The 17,346-nt window shown below is 41.8% G+C and overlaps 2 protein-coding genes across 4 annotated transcripts in view; both read left to right on the forward strand.

Annotated features, from left to right (window-relative positions):
- The window catches only part of AGBL4 (AGBL carboxypeptidase 4), a gene marked incomplete at its 5' end in the record, with an annotated part of 886,698 nt that overhangs the window by 529,147 nt on the left and 340,205 nt on the right, over positions 1–17,346 (forward strand). The window lies entirely within an intron of this gene.
- BEND5 (BEN domain containing 5) overlaps positions 3,168–17,346 on the forward strand; it is a 31,428-nt gene continuing 17,249 nt past the window's right edge. For 2 of the 3 annotated variants that reach the window (XM_083868090.1, XM_083868089.1), the window contains exons 1-2: positions 3,168–3,442; positions 16,998–17,131. In XM_083868090.1, coding sequence (XP_083724216.1) covers positions 3,223–3,442; positions 16,998–17,131 — 354 coding nt within the window. In that variant the 5' untranslated portion in view covers positions 3,168–3,222. Of the gene's footprint in view, positions 3,443–13,795; positions 13,940–16,997; positions 17,132–17,346 lie in introns of those variants that run through there. The other variant, XM_083868091.1, reaches the window with a different exon arrangement.

Below are 17,346 nucleotides of genomic sequence, written 5' to 3' on the forward strand. Positions count from 1 at the left end.
TAAACTTCAAGCTCAACTCTGTGTTAAAGCAGCTGGCTAACCATTAGAAGAAACGGGAAAGGTCCAAAAGACAGGAGTGACAAGTGACTTGTGTTTCATTCGCTGCTTTAATGGATTTTTCCTCAGCTTCACAGCTAACCAGTGCAGATTATTTATAGATTTTAAAGCCAGAAATTAACACTGTTCCTTGTAGGCAGAAGAAAAAAAAAATGTACGGGATCATTATTAATTCTTTAGTATTATAATGCCTTCTGGCTCAACGTGTGTGCAAGAGACTAAGAGTAAACATGCATTTTTCATCTCAACCCTTATCTGTTCCCAAAAATATCCTTCAGTGGAGAACTGGGAAACAGCCTGCCTAGAGGATTTGAGACCTTTCATTTTTTTGCTGCTGATACAAAAATCATTAGTCCTCACTGTAACTGAACATTCAAATGTAAAATATTGCAAACACCAGTTTAGGGTATTCCTTTCCCCCAAAAACTGCAACCAACCAACCAACCAACCAAAAAACCCACTATGGTACTAGTTGCCTTCGCTGAAGCCTTTGGGTTTTCTTTCATTGGGACAAATTAGCCAGGTATCCTTGGTACCCTAACGGATCTCTCCCGTTCCAACTCAAACTAATCTTTGAGTCCTGACCTTCTCTTTGTTTCCTTTTATTTCCAGTTTTACCATTTCTCTGAGTTCTTTTCCCTGGACAGCAGCCTTACACACCCCTAATAGAATTCAGCTGTAGAGGGAATACAATCTTGGCAGGAGGCAGTCTATCCAATCCCTCACTGGCCACTGAACTTAGTAGTACAAAATTGTCCTTCACATAATTTTAAGAGTGTCCATGGAGTAATTCCAGCAATCAGCCTGTCCTGCCATCACTCTGCAGCTCCCTGCACCCCACTGTAACACGAGGTAGAGGAGACAGCAGTGCTACAGCAGCTGGTATTGTTTGATCAGCAACACAATCCTTGCTGGAATTTCATTTCCCTTGCAGACTCACTACTAGAATACATTTGTCATCCATACTTTGTAGCAGACTTATATTTGCCTGTAATTACACACCAGTCTGGCAATACTTTATTGTTAACATAAAGTACTGCCATTTAAATCCCCAATCTTAAACTGGAGTATTTGCAAAACTCTGTAATTGCTAAAATAATAAAGCTGCCATTACTGTATGGGAAGTTTACAGCTTGTTGGCGAAATACTTACATTGGCTTAACTACACCTGTATGGATTCCTTATGTTTTCGTGTGCTGTTTAAGACAGAGAGATTTCTGCTGGGCATAACAAAAAGTTTCTGGCACTGTCACAGAATGACTGAGGCTGGAAGAGGCCTCAGGAGCTCACCTAATCCAGGCCTTGTTTAAGGGGTTGCCCAGCACCATGTCCAGATGCTTTTGAGTTACCTCCAACAGTGGAAACTCCAGAAGCTCTCTGGGAACCTGTGCCAGTGCTCAGTTAAAACTGAACTCCAGTGTTTTCCAGCTTGTGGTCTGTCCCCATGTAGGAGGAAGTCTATAAAAGATAACCAGGAAAAACAAGTTCAGTGTGGTTTTACTCAGTGTAACAGGCACAGATAGCACTGCAAATGCCTAGAGATACGAAAACCCACAAAGACAATATTTTGGTTTCATTTTGTGTTGGTGTTTTGCAAACAAAAAGCTGGTGATGCCTCTCTCTCATACTCATTCTGGTATTTCATTTTTTTTTTTTTTTTTTTTTTTTTTTTTTTTTTTTTTTTTTTTTTTTTTTTCTATTTTTACATTAAATAGTTCACCCTGTTCCGTTCCTAAGTCTGGTAGGGTAAAACAGACCTCAGGACTACAAATAGCACTACGAGTTTGCTCTGAACCATAAGCAGTGTTGCCACATTACCCTTTCCATAAGTGAAGCTCAAACCATCTGTACTTGGTATCTAAGGGTCTCCAAAAGATTGGGAATTTGTGCTAAAATTTACGCCGTCTCTAACCCTTGTTTGACATGCCAGCACAGCATTTCCCAGCTCTCTGTGCTCGTTTTGGGGGAGGATGGGGGACCTTTGTGCAGTTCCAGCAACCCCCAGGGCACAAAATGATGGGGTACAGGTGGTTCTGCATTACCACAAGGACCTACATATAAAAACTGATGGTGCTCCAGTGCTGTTTCCAAGTGGCAGATGAGTGTGGGGCTCTGTGTTGTGTTGTCTGGCCAGGAAGGATCCACTCTCCTCACACAGGTCCCTCCTGTCCCTTTTCCCTGCACTGCCCTGGCCCTCAGAACAAACCCCACTGTGTGTTATCCCTCTGTTTGCCCTCCTAAGGTGACCACCAAGTTGATCAGAGCGATGGAACACCTCTCCAAGGAGGAAAGACTTGAGAGAATTGGGATTGCTCAACCTGGAGAAGGCTTCAGGGTGACCTTTTTATGGCCTTGCAGCACCTGAAAGGGACTTAAAGGGAAGATGAGGAGAGACTTATTACAAGAGCACGAAGCAACAGGACAAGGGGGAACCGCTTCAAACTGAAGGAGTGTAGGTTTAGATGGGCTACCAAGAAACGATTCTTTAGGGTGGTCAGGGTGGTGAGGCCCTGGTACAGGTTGTCCAGGGAAGTCCTGGATGGCCCATTCCTGGAAGTGTCCAAGGCCAGGCTGGACAGGGCTTGGAGCAGCCTGGTCCAGGGGATGGTGTCCCTGCCCCTGGCAGCAGGGTGGAACAAGATGATTTTAAGGTCTCCAAACACTCCATGATTCTCTGGAACAAAGCCTATTTCTGCGACACACGTGTACGGAGTTTTCAACTCGGGGACAAACAAAAGCTTCCAGAGGCTTTTCCCGGGGCCGAGCTCGAGCACGGACTGGGCCGAGGCTGGGGCTGTATGAGGCGGGCCCTGCGCTCCCCGGGGCAGGTGGCGGCGGGGCCGTGCGGGCCGTGTGCCCCGCGGGGCGGAGGGAGCGGGGCCGGCCCGGGGCCGTGCGGGGCGGAGGGAGCGGGGCCGGCCCGGGGCCGTGCGGACCCACGGGCGGGGCGCTGTTGGCGGCGGGCACCGAGCGGGGCCGGGGCCGCTCCCGCTCCCCCCCGCCCGGGCCCGCCCCGCTCGCGTCGCTCCGCGCTGGATTGCTCGCGCCTGGCCGGCGCCGTCTGGGGCCCGGCGGGCGGCGCGGCCAGGCCCGCTCAGCCGAGCGCAGAGGCGGCCGCAGGAACAATACGGCGGCGGGCGCGGAGCCGCGCGGCCGCCCCGCACCATGTACGCCTTCGTGCGGTTCCTGGAGGACAACGTGTGCTACGCGCTGCCCGTGTCCCGCGTGCGGGACTTCAGCCCCACCTCCCAGCAGGACTTCGACAACCAGAAGGTCTACACCGTGTACCGCAACCCCGAGGAGGCGGCGGACGAGGACGACGAGAGCCCCGGCGAGTGGGGCGACCGCCTGCTGCTGCACAAGGCCCAGATCCTGGCGCTGGCAGGTGAGGGCGGGCCGGGCCGCGGGGGCCACGCCGCCCCCTCCCCGCTGAGGGAGGGAGGGAGGGAGAGCAGGAGGGGAGGGGGCGGCCCGGGGCTGGGGGGCCGGAGGTGGGGAGGGGCAGCTCCGAGCGGCCCCGGGCCCGGGGAGGGGGTCCGGGGGTCGGTTTCCAAAATAGCCGCGACCCCCATGATGCGCCCGGCGGTGCTCGGGGAGGGCGGGGGGGGGGGGGACACGGTGAGAACCCAAAAAAAAAAAAAAAAAGTTTAAGTTTTCATCCACGGCTTATTTATAGTGCTTGGAGTCATTCGTGTACCTTTGCAGTTGTTGCCAGATTTGAGGGGTGCTGTTTTATGTCCGCTTTGTTAGTTTTAAGTGACTTCACGAATTGGAAGGCAGTGGTGGAAGCAGAGCTCCAGGTACTGCTCTTGTTCAGCGTGGGCTTTCTCCTTTTGGTTTGTTTCATGTTTAAAGGGAACAAATGTTTCTCCAAGCTAAGAGGGCCAGTTAAAGTGTATACGAGGAAATAACCCCGTATTTTGGCCATTTGAAGGTGTCCAGCCCCTGTGCGATAGTACTGTTGGTACATTGCCCCCAGATAGTGACTCTTTGGCAGTGTTTCCTTGAAGACTTTGTGTAGATTCCTCGCTGCCATAGTCATAGTTGACATAGGAAGGAAGTTTGGTGGTTGTAGCAAATTGCTGGTTAGGGTGGACTTGCCCAATAGGCTTTTGGAAGACTGTAATGACCATTTGAGATGTCAGTCTGGGTAGCAAAGAGGACACTGGGTTCATAGCCTGACTTTTTCAGTTTGGGCAAAGTACTGGTTATGTCTATTTCCCGGAATATGGGATGGGCTTAAAAAACTCTTTTGTTTAGTATGTCTCTTAGAAGGCAGTGCTGAGTTCTGGAGTCTAAACATAGTAACTTGGTGTTAAAGCCACATAGAACTGGTATTTTACTAATTTTAGGTTTGAAGCCTAACAGTTCCTAAGCCAGTTTAGCCTGGTGGTGGCCCAGTTTGTCCCTGGCTCAGCCATTGACTTTTTTCATTATCCTGTTTCTAGTATTGGCCATAAACAGATACCTCAAAAGAGCCAGGAACAGCCAAACATGAATTCCCTGAAAAGCCTTTCCAGTTTCTGGGTATTTACAACTCCAGAAGTTCAGGAGAACTAGTTAGGCCATCTAGCAGAGGAGTGGATTCTCCTGCTAAGTTTTCATTGTCCTGTGCCAGCCCATGGCCTGTCCTGTCTGTGGCAGAGGAGTGCTCGTGCAGTGTTCCTTGCAGGTTCCCTGCCAGATCCATGGAAGATAACAATCTCAGTGTCCAGGGTTTGCAGGGCCTCTTCCCAAAGGCAGCAGCAGCCCATTGGACTTCACCTGCCTGTGTCCCACTGGGGAACTGCAGCAGCAGTGTCCCTTCAGCTCCTCCTGTCTGTCTCACCACAGCTGAAGTGCTCCAGAGTTGAGTTTTCCAGCAGCAAGTGCCTTTTTTTTTTTTTTTTGCCAGTTCCCATGTTCCAGGCAGAGCCTGTGTCTGCCCAAAATGTGCTCTCCTGAATTCTTCTGTACAATGTCTCTTTGTTTTATGTCTCGTGAACCAGAACAAACCAATATATGCTGTTTCCTCTAGAGAACAGGACTTGTTACCTGTATTAGTGATTTGTACTAATTGCTCTCCAGAGATTCTAATTTCTACAGGAAATTCTCCTGTTGAGCCAGAGCACAAGGAAACACACAGCTGTATTTATTACAGCTGTCACATCTCAATATAGTCCAACCAGATCTATGTTTTGCATTCTTGGAAAACTTCTCACCCGAACACCAAATGAGTCTTTACTTCTGTGCTTCTTTCCACTCATGTAAAAATACCTTAGGTGAATTCAACAGAAGTTGTATACAAAGGGTCACTTACTTCTAAAGTTATAATTTCCTCCCAAAATGTTAGTATTGGTGTTTGATTTTATTGTGGTTTTGAAACCTTGGAGAGAAAACTTGGTCTTCTATGAAGACATCATAGAATGATGTCTTCACAATTCTTGCTTTATAGTGACCAGCTCAGATTGTGACAAATTTTTATGGGAAACATTCCAAGTGTAATGTTATACAAGCTTATTTAGTTATAAATAATTTTGCAAGTCTGTAATAGTGTTTCTTATATCAGTACAGAACTTGGAATTCTAAAGGTTTCCAGCCTAGCTTAGTAAGAAGGTAAATAATGTGTATAAAGTTGCTTTTATATTTAAAATGTACATGATTGATTTTGAATTTTTTGGAAAGAACCCTTAACTGAACAAACCATACATCAATGACTTTCAGGGTTTGGTCCAAGAATTCCCCATTAGGAAGAGGTTTCAGGATCAAAGTTATGCTACAGATATTAAATTAAACAACAAAAGATAATAATAGGGGAAAATGGGGTTCTTTTACTGTGTGAATGGTGACCAATTTTCTTGCACATAAAGCTGCTCAAGTAAGCAAAGTTCTAGCTTTTCATATATATTTTCATGATCAAATGCTGTCCATGCAGTGGAAATAAATCATAGTTTGGAAAACAGATCCATTTGTTTTTCCTTTCTAGCAATATGAAAAAAGAAGGAGAGAAAGAACACAGATACAAGACACATATTCATGGGGTTTATTGTCTTTTGGAAAGAGTTTTCCTTTCCTATTATGTCTCAAGAAATTTAGATACCTTTCAAACTTCTACCCTTGTAATGTAGGAATTCACACAGGCCTAAGTACAGATTTATCCCTCTAATGCAAAGCTGTATTGGGCCATTGGTTGTGTAAAGAGTTGATAAAACAATTGTCCTCTTTTGAGAGAGTCTGGAAGCAATTCTTTGATCCTTTGTGCTGAGGTTGGATGGTTGGAAGCCAATGCAATTGTGAGGGGTATTGCTGCTGTAGAGCAGAGAGCACTGCTGTAAAGGCATCATAAGTTTAAAAAGCAAAAATGAAAAAGGGAAGTGTGTTAGGACATGCTCAGAACATCAGGTAATTGTGAGAGACTTGGTATGTTGTGGAGGTAAAAGCTGTTGTCTTTTATTCTGTGGTGAGTAGTTTGTGATAGTGTCAGGGAAGAGTTGTGGATGAACTCTGAGCAGCTCTGCCTTCCCCTCTGTGCATGACTGGGAACTGCTGAGACTGCTGGGATGTGCTGGCCTGGGAAATTTCCACTATTTCAAAACTTAACCAAAGACTAGGGCTCAAGCCAGAAAGGTTGACCTGACTCAGTTCTAGACCTTCCAGCCACAGAAGGCATATTAAAGTGAATGTCTCTTGCCTTAACAAGTTCACCATTTGGCTACCAGCAGCTGATGCTATGTACTAATAAAGGAATAATTTTACTTGCCTCTTGAATGGAAAATAGAACTCAGCAGACTGGAGTTTGACTACAGAGCAGTTTCTTGAGGTGACGTTAGCTGGTCTGTCTTGTTGAGAATACAAAAATAGCAGACAGCTTTGCAGGAAGAGTTTGAGTCTGTCTTTCTGATCATCCACACCCTTGGTTTTTTTTCTTTTCTGTCCTCTCCTCAAAATGCTCCAAAGCTGTTTTTCCTGGTCCCTCTCCTTGACACACATATGCCATTTGCAGCTTTTCCACACTTGTCTAATAGTCACAAGCAGAATTTTATCTCTGAGCATGTGCACCTTATAGCAGCCTGATCTTTAGATGACTCCACTAGAGCTTTTTACTTTCTTTTCTAAGTGATGAATGTTAGGTGGAATGAATTGAGTTTCAGGGACTTCTAAAAGTTCCCTACTTCAGGCTATATTTGTTAACAAGTTAATAATGACTGTCTTCTTCTAGGAGGTGTTCTTTCCTGACTCCAGTAAATAATTGTGCTCTCTAACTGCTGCCCTCAACATTTCCCACCCACACTTTCATAGCAAACATATCTCCATCAGATTCTCACAGCAAGTCCTTAGCTGCCACAGCAAATGTGTTAATGCCTGGTGCATCCCTATCCTTTCTTGCCCCTTTATAAAATGTTGTGCTCCACTTTTCATTGGAGTAGGTTGTGTTTTTTAGTTTTAAGAGCCTGTGCAGCTCATGGTTAGATGTTACTGTGTATTTCAGAAGGATGTAAAAACTCAGTTCATAGAAAAAAATTAAATTAAATGATTCTAGGGTTGAGTTTTGAGTAAAGTTGAGAGTATTTCAGCTTCTCAGTGTCTATCCAAGCTGTTTCAGCTTCTCAGTGTCTATCCAAGCTTCTTTGCTATGAAAAGTTCATGGAGGGAAGACCCTTTGTCAAATTCTGGAATACGTGAAAAACTTGCAATGGGAGATTTTAGATTATATTAAGAATATACAAAATTTAGGTCAGGAAGTCATCTCGATGTGTAATATTTAAGCCCAAGCTTTTATTGGTATTTCTGTAGTCTTGGGCTTCTCTGTGGATTTTCCTCCTTGCATCATTCCGACAGCTTGGGCAGTTGGAGTACATCAAGCAGGTCCTGGCTGTGGCCATTGTCCCCACGCTCCATCCCATGTTCCTGCATGCTCCACATGTCCCATTTCCTTTCCCAGGGCAGTCCATAGGCTGAATGAACCATCGTGGTAGGGACAGCTGATTCTTTGTTCCCAGGAGTCTCCAGCCTGTCCCCTCTGGGATACATTGCTGGGATGGTGTGACAGAGACCTGGGGAGAAATGGCACCAGGAAAAACGTCTGAGCACCTGCAGATGCTTCTCAGGTGATCCCAAGGGCTGTCCTGAGTAAAGAAGTACCAAGAAGAGGTTTAGGAAACCTCCCAGTACTGGTAGTGATTCCTCACTGGCTCTTTTTAATTTGTTTGATTTTTCCTGGGCTGGTTTGGGAGTATTTGGGATGGGCTTTTATGTCCCTGCCCTTGAGCAGCAAGTCCAGCTGTCCCTAAGGGTGGTGTCACCTCCTGTGCTTGTGCAGGTCTTGCCATGCCAAGGGCCCACTCCAGTCATTGAGAGGAGCTAAACCCAGCAGTTTAGGCAGTGCTGAACTAACCTCATTCAGAATAGCATTTTTATTTTTCAATTCTTCCAAAATTTTTACTGTGGTATTTGATGTGCATGGCCTACTTTGTCACCCTTAGCCAACGTGCTACTGCTGTGTTTTTACCTTTTCAGCAGGTAAAGGAGCTGGCTCTACGCAGAGGTTCAGCAAATCATTTTGTATAGCAGAGTAACTAACTACTTCACACTCCTAAATATAGTTCTGAACACAAGTGTGGCAGTATTCATGAAAAATATTTAAAGCTAAATTTCACACTCATTTTGTATTTGATCCATTTCTGGTTTATTTTTAACACGTGTAAGATGAAGGGTGAAGAATTTTTTCCCTTCTTCTGAATTCTAGTGTAGGAATATCTGAGATATGAAGGACTTGCACAGAGGCACAATTTTGTGGAGTCTTTTTGGTGTCATGTCTGTTTGTTCAGTGTTGAAGCCTTATTATGGCACATTGACACAAAGCTGAATGGCAGCAGCAAAAAAAATTTGGAACTTTTAAAACTGTAACTGCTAAGTTGTGGTTTGGAGTAACCCTTATGAAAGTGGTGATGTCATCATCACGCTAAAACACCAGTAAAAATTAATTAAAAATCTGGAATTTATCTGTGCAAGAATATTTTGCAGTTATATTTAATTTCCTCCTTTCCTGTATTACCCTGCTTATTCTGAATATACAATTTTTTTTGTCTTTAACCCTTCTCAGCTGACTTGCTTGTTCCTCAGTCACATTTGCCTTTTGCTTCACTGTAATAGTCAGAAATCATCTCATTTATTTTTGTAACATGAAGACATACAGGTGACCTACACTATTGTTGTTTTTTGTGGTCTTAGTACCTATGTTGCACCACTTAACACCAGTTATGCTTGTAAATGTTGTATAAGCTCAGCTAGCATACAGTAAAAACATGAAATTCAGGATTTTAATAAAATTGACTTCAAAGATAGCATGGTTATGGTAGCTATGGTAACTAAAACTAATTAAAATATGCTAAAATTTGCAGGGGAGTGAACAGGGAGAAAAAGTAAGTTAAGGTTTTGTTTTCATAATTAAACAGTAAAACATTTTTTCCATGTATTGCCTAAGTGCCAGTCAGTGAATTATTTGCGTTTTTTAAAGAATTCCTTTAAAAATAGTAGAGAGAGGCTGAACCACATCGTGATTTTTGTATGGAAACTGATAAAATGCCTTAATCTACCCACTATTTCCATAGTGAGCCTATTCCTTGGGTAGAGATTCTGTGGAGGCTTCCTGGGGTTCTCATGGGCAGCATCTCCACCATGGCTTTGTGGCCTGTGTGATCATCAAATCATCACAGGGTTTGGTCCTAATATAATTGTACAGCCTAATGCAGATGGACTGGTGAGGGCAGCCAGGTTGACAAATTATAGCTGTCATTGAGATTGATGAACCCTTTAAATGAACTTTTGAACTTCCAAAGAAATACATAGCTTTTGTTATAAATATTTTGTGTAAAATATTTATCGCGTTCCAGGTTTTGAAAAGTAGTGCCCATAAGTTGAGTTTCATGTGGAGGTGCAGAGGAAAGATTTAAAGGATAGCATTTTCACATCCTGCTTGTTTTCAGGGTTTCTTTTTAATTTAATGGTAATGCTGTATTAGTGTACTTGTTTCAGAAAGGATTAAGAGAGTTGTTCCATAATAGCTGTAATCCTTTGTGTTTGACATGTGCAGAGTGTTGTACAAATATTAACAAATCTGTACAACACTTCAGTGGGCTAGATGGGGACAGTAAGATGAAAAGTTTGAATTATTCAAGGTCAGTATTTAAGTAAATATTGGATCCAGGATTAAAACAGTCCTCAGTCTTCCACAGAACATGATTTCCTGTTTCTCAGCATAGTCTTTTCTTAACTTGATTGTCCAGCTCCATGTGTTTGTGCTGCAGCCAAGTTCTAGTACCACTAAAAGTTAAATGAAAGGGAGAGTTCTGCTGACAAAGAATAATGACTGTTTTTAGTTGTATTAGTTTGAGTCGTGTTGCCTTTGGTTAATTATGTTTGATGAGACTTTGTATTCACTTCTGAACTGAAAAATAGATTTCATATTAATAATGAAAATTAATGAAGAAAATTCATGTAAGTTTTTCTTGCAGCAGAAAGATCTGGGCTGATACTGAAGACTGTAGATCTGAACAATTTGCTGATAAGTGAGCACATGCAAAAGGAGAATGTTAAAATATACTCTGTCTTCATGTGCATTGGAAATTTGACTACAAATAGGTGGCCATATCAATAGCTCTCACTCCTGCCAGAATTAGACTGGGTATCTCTGTTGTTCCACTAGAAGAAAAACCTCATTGAGACCTCAACATTATTTGCTTCAATAGCTGGATGGTAGGTTGTTTTTTTAGTTTGAGTTTATTTTGGGTTTTGTGAGAGCAGCAGCCAGAACCATGCTCTCTGCATTTACTGGTGTTGCTGTATTAAATATTAATGAGCAAGAGCCAGTCTTGATCTAGGACTTCAGAGAGGACTTAAGAGGTTTATGTAATCTGTGCTCTGCTTCTGTAGGATTTTGGCTTCTTTATCTTTCTCTCCCTTTTTTAGTGCCTTTGTATGAAGCAGGTGTGGCTTTCTCTCCATCATCAGTGAGCAGTCCTTGGTTCAGGCTCCTGGCACATCATCCTTCTTACCCATCATCTCTAAACCTGTCAAGCAGTGGTTTAAGACCTTTCTATCTTGCCTTTCCCCAGTTTGATTAAGAATTATTTTCACTCTGTTTCCTATTCTTTAGACTTTATTGAAATTCACTTCACAAGATTTAGCAGCCTTATGGGCCAGTTCCTCAAGTGCATGTCTTCACCTTCCTGTGCTTATCAGCCCTGCCTGTCACAGTGCTGCTTGATGTGTTGTTCTTCCCTGACTTCTTTGCTCACTTTTCTTTGTGCTCTGCAGACAACCTTCCAGTCACTCATTTGTGTGTTGCTGTCATTTTCTCTTTCTGGTGAAGTGCTGCAGAACTACTTAGTTCTTCGAATTTTGGGAGTGATACAAGCCCAGATGATGGCATCTCTCAGCTCTGCCTTTTCACTGCTAACTTTTCTCACTTGCATTTTTTTGTCAGCTTCACTTTCTGACACCCTTAGCAGAAATCTTTTTCAGCTTATGCTTAGGATGTCCCAACATATTTTCCTAAAATTTTTGTCCATTTGCCTTGAATCTAGAATCAAGAGGAGGAATGATTTAATTTGTCATTTCCAACCCAAAATCTTGCTGTTTTATAGATACTCCTCATCCACTTTGTTGCCTACACTCAGCTCTACCTTTCTGTCCAAGTAAATATACTTCTGAAGTGCTTTCACTGTGCCCAGTGTTTATTTCTGGAATCTTTTTCTCTGTCCTTCCAATAAAATTTTCCTCTAGTCAAAAAAAAAAAAAAAAAAAAAAAAAAAAAAAAAAAAAAAAGGCACAAAACAATATTGTAAATTTTACTACCTAACTCCTGAATTGACTGTGCCAGCACCTCGTTGGCCCCTCTTTTGCACATTTCTCCCTTATTTAGCTGCATTGATTTTGGTGGCACCTGTCCTCTTCAAATACCTTCTGCATTTCTGCTGCTGTCTGTTGGCCTGTGTTTGTTACTGTCATTCTCAGTTTCTTCTTTGGTAGTGGTTGTAATCTCAGTGTACTCCTGGCTCAGACATGTTTTATATGAGGCACATTTCTTTTTGCTTTGTATCCTGAATATCTTCTGAGCCTGCAGGATCATTACATTTTCTGAAATCTAATCTCTTCTTCCTGGTCAAGCTCTCCTTTAATGTTTCTATTAAATTAGCTAAGAAAGTAATTTATAGTTGTTCTTTTTTTTTTTTATCCAGCTTCATATAAGCTAGGTGGCTTTTTAAAAAATTATTATCATGCTGTTTTCCTTCTCAGTCACAGCAGTACTGAATATTGTTTATTTGTGTGTAAGTGGCACTTAGGAATCCATGCCCTGTTGTGCTCGGTGTGTTTGCTTTAAAGCACCACATAAGCTTTTGTTATGGGATTCTTGCTTTGGTTCTTATGCATCTTTGGCTTTTGCTGATCTGTGAGCAGTGCACAGCCAGCCCAGGCAGGTGATCTCACCTTCTCTGTAGAAACAACCTGGCTGAATCAGTAGCAAACCAGTTCAGTGCAGCAGTGTGTGGGGAATCTGGTGCAGGTGTTGTCCATATGTGCTGGGTACATGCCTGGAAATGGGGAAGGCTGATGGTAAGTTTTTTCATCTGTCAGCATATCATTTTTCACAAGGAGTGGAATTTTTTTGAAGGCTTAGGGGAAGGACGAATTCTGTTCAAGGTTCTTTCATTTTATTACTGTAAGATTTATAGCATTGCCAAGCCCCTTCTTTGGACTGATACCAGACCTGCCATCCCTCATCTATTTGGAGTGCAGAGCTCTCTTCCTTTATTTTTCCAGCTTTTATTCCAAAGATGGAAAAAACCCCAGCATTTGAGCTCTTTTTTGAAGGGATTAGTTTGTTGAGTCCTAATTTCTAAATTAGAAAGTAAGGAATGCTTTAAGGAGACTTTGAGATTTTCATAGTTTTATTTTACATCCCACAATAGGGTTTTCAGTTTTAGAGCAGCAACATATTTCCCCTTGGATTTAACCAACTCCCTGCCCTGTTAAAGTTGCTTTCTCTGCCTCAGTTCCCTTCCCCTTAGACTTGAAGCTGTTACCTTTTGGCCTGGATCCACCACCCATCCTGACACTGAAACGAGGGCCTCATTGAAGAAAGCATTCCAGGAACAGTTTATCCTTTGCTAGCTGATAGAGATTTTCTAATGCAGGCTTGCTTTTTTGCCTTTTCTTTCTTTGAGCACTGCTGAGGCCAGATGTATTCCCAGACACTCTGAAATTCCTCAGCAGTTCATTTTTTTTGTGACTTCCCCTTCAGCCTGGGGAGAGACTCCGTCATGTGCCCTGGCTCTTGAGCTCTTTGCTTCAGTACCGTGAGGAGCTGACTGCCAAGATCTCTCCAAGTCTGACCTTTTCTTGGAGTACTGTTGTTCCAGCATGCTTCACTCTTTATCTTGAATCACAGAATACCAGGTTCTCTGTGAACAAAAGCAATTTTTCCTAATTTACATGTGCCTTTCAGAATGTCCCTTCCTAAGGAACAGAGGGAATCCATTTTTGTATCGTTCATTCCACCCTGCATATTTTGTTACAAGTGCCTAATTAAGTATGTTAAGTGCTAGTTCTCAGTAATTGATATCACTGAACCACTCATTGCATATCTAGGGAAAACAATAGACACAACTTTATAACAAGCTGATCATAGCCACCTAGGGGAAGGTGTAATTTTTAACTTTAGCAAGATTTAAATGACTGAGAACAAAGTCCAGGGAAATGATTTGGGTCGTTACAAAATGAGGCTCTGAGCTACAATGCTTTTAGGCTGTCCTTCCTTCTCTTCTGTAGCCTCAGGCACTGAATTGCAGCTTGTCCGTATATTTGCTTCCTATCCTGGTTTTCTTCTGGCTCAAAATCACAGGTGTGGGTTTTTTTGCTGGATTCTTCTTTTGTACCTGTCTTTTGTTTACTGCCACAAGAAGAGACAGAGAATCCTAAGGAGAACTGCTGTAAATGCATGTTCCTGTTTCTCCTACCCTTCCCCCAGTCTCCACTCTCTCCCTCCCACCCCTTCCCAAATTCCATTAATATTTACAGAGCAAGAGCCAGAACTCCAGCATTAATCTCAAATTCAGAATGAGATTTTTCTGGCTCTATCTGCAGCTAATGCAGAAGACAACAGAGGTTAGAAATGCACTTTAAAAAAAAAAAAAAAAAAAAAAGAGGGAAAGAACAAAAGGCCTTTTCATATTCAACACACTGGATGGATTGTATTAGGTATAAATAAGCTTTCAAAGACCAGAGCATATGTAAAAAAATATTATATGTATTGTTGTTGGAAGGCAGAGGAACATTTATTTGCTTACCAACTACACTGAAAGTTCCTGAGCTTTAACTTACATAAACTCATTGTTTCTTCAGATTTTGTGAGTGGAGAAAACAGTTCCTTTCTTCATCTTACTGGTTTGTGTACAGATAAGGAGTAAAACCAAAAAGTTAAATGAGCAGAAAGAGAACTGTGTTGATAGTTACGTGCCAGCAATGTACAAAATAAGCATTTGTAAGGAGATGTATAAACAAACTTCAAAACCAGTGAAGTTTTGCAAACATAAATTTCATAAGCAAACTGAAATTGAGTGGAGAGTTAAGAGAATGAAGTTTTTAAATAATTTGCATTTGTTTTTTGACCCTAAACCAAGTATTTTCATTCATTTTTCATTGTTAAGTGCATAGAATGTGCTATTAACCTTTATGAATTGACTTAAAAAGCCAAAATCAAATATAAATATTACTGTTCTTCCCAACTGTTTTTGTTTTAATTGTTGGTTTATTCACTGGAAAGTATTTGCTGACTTCTGTAGTCTGCACAGGCACTTATTCCTCTGTGGCTCCTGTCCTTGATTGTTTCAAGGGTCGTTTTTCCCTGTCCCTGTCCACTTGGTGTGGGGTTCTGGTTTCTGGTGACCTCAATGAGTTGTCAGCAGACAACTGTGTCTGTAAGGGATTGTGTCCATCTCTTTATGAGGCCAGGGGTTATTCCAGGGGACAGAAACTGTTCTGAATTTTTTAAAGGAAGAAGGAGGTCATCTGCATGTCCTATGGAAGATGGTTTGGCAGAGCAGTCTGGAGAAGCTGGCTCTGCAGTATCCATGTGCTGCTCTTCATCCAAGGAATTGAGAGAGAACATATTTTAGCAAAGGATTCCTCAATCTATCCCATACTCCAAAATACATGAACACAGAAAACGTTGGTGGTTTTCTTTTTTTGCCCTTTTCCATATGGATTCATTTATTCTTAAATTCCAATAAAATACCAATACCCATCAGTCTATCCTTTAGTCTGGAAGTTTGTAGTATTTGTTTTTTTTGGGAAAGGCTCCCTTATTTTCTTCTCATCTCTCTGGCATTAGAATTGGCTTATCTCACTTTTCTGATGAACCTACATTTTCCAGATAAATGAAAACATAGGGGTTTATTTTTCAAAACTGAAACAGTTGGATTGTCTTTTTGTTTTACTGGGATAAGCATCCACAATGCTCTGGGGAATGGAGAATGATCTAAAATAAGCCTAGCTGTTTTTTGTTGTTTATCTGTTTCTTTTTGCATCTGTCTTAGTATTTATTGCTACCATCTGCGTTTCATTTCAGGTTGTCTAATGTCTCATTCTGCATGTTCTTTGCCTATTCTTTTTACACAGCCTAGGGCTGTAATATCACCATTTGCCTACAAGAGATCCATTTCTATCTGTAACAAAATGAATTGCATTCATCTGTGTAATTCATTTCTAATGAATGCCTTGCTCCTCATTAAACAGTGATTTACCTTTGTTTCTCTTTCCTACACTGTCAACACGAACCATTTGGAGGTCCTGTGGAGAGATGCTAATTTGAGAAAGCAAAAGTCAATGCAACTAAGCACTCACAGGGGCCATCCTCCTTGGCACTTTCAAAAATATTCATGGGACACTTTGCAGAATACAATTTGCAGGTGGATAAGAAGACTCACAATGTTTTCCTGTTCACAAGCTCTCAGTGTACTAACAGTTTAAATGCTTTTCTCCTTGACACTGTCAGGAACAGGTGAATCTTTTCAGTCCTTGTCTGTTCTGCGAGAATTTCACCTATAACAGGCTCATTTTGGGAGACTATACTCTTGGTTCCCTTTCCCCTCTCCATCTTTTCAGGAATATTAAAATATTTTGAATGTGTTTTCAGATTAAATTTTTTAAACACCTGATTTTGAGATCTGTCAAAATGTTAAAGACTTGAAAATATTTACCTTCAATTTTTTCATGAGATGCAGAGATTCATATAAATATTTATTGGCTTTGCCAATAGTATTTAAAGGAAAAGGATGAATACCATTAATTAATGAAATAGGGTTGTGTAATAATTTTGTTACAGATTCGGTTATTATGCAACTTTTGTGTAATGCACTCCAGCAACATTCCCTTTTCCAGCCCTGCACTTTGCAGAACAGCAGAATCTGCCATGTGTGCAAATAGATCTGTGCTGCTGACAAATGATGGTTAGCGTATGAGATGAATTACCAAGTTTATTTTCACTTTAACCCTAAGCAGAGTTTGAACTGCAGCAGTGGATTATGAATATAAAAATACCATTGGTGAACATAATTTAAAGCAATACAGGTGGCTTTCAGGAAGTTTTATTTACAGCCTCTTCAGCTCTTACCTTGGTGACAGTACAAACCACTCACCAACACTTTTGATGGCTTGAATTTAGCTTGGCATTTTCCAGTATTTATTCGTGTGTTGGGCCAGACTGATCCCCACTTGAAACTCTAGAATTGCCAGTAGGCATCAGTGGATTTACACCGTGGACTAATTTGATGATGGTATTATGAGGGGATTGGAGCATGGGAGGTTGGGCTTTTGTAACTGGTCTTGCCTAAGTCGTGTAATATATGGAAGTAAGAACACTGATTAATGTAACAAAATCTTATTTTTAATATACATTTTAGAGGACAAAACTGACCTTGAGAACAGTGTGATGCAGAAGAAAATTAAAATCCCCAAACTCTCTCTCAATCACATAGAAGAAGCTGGGGAGGTTACAGATTATGGGGAAGAAGATGTGGAGCTTAGACACAGTAAGGTACTGAAGTCTTTCTGGTTTTGTTTTTTTTCCTTCCTTTCCTTTTTTTATCTTTTTTACAAGTGCTTGGGGCATATATAAACTTCCTAGCTTAAGAATTCCAGGCTTGCTTTTGATCCCCTTAAAACAGTGTGTTTGGTGAAATTGGGTCACATTGTGTGTGGGGGTGGGGCATGGGTTTTCAAAACCTGATTTAAGTGCAATAAACGTTTTCC

The sequence above is a fragment of the Zosterops lateralis genome (assembly GCF_965231275.1).
Source record: "Zosterops lateralis genome assembly, chromosome: 9".
NCBI lineage: Eukaryota > Metazoa > Chordata > Aves > Passeriformes > Zosteropidae > Zosterops > Zosterops lateralis.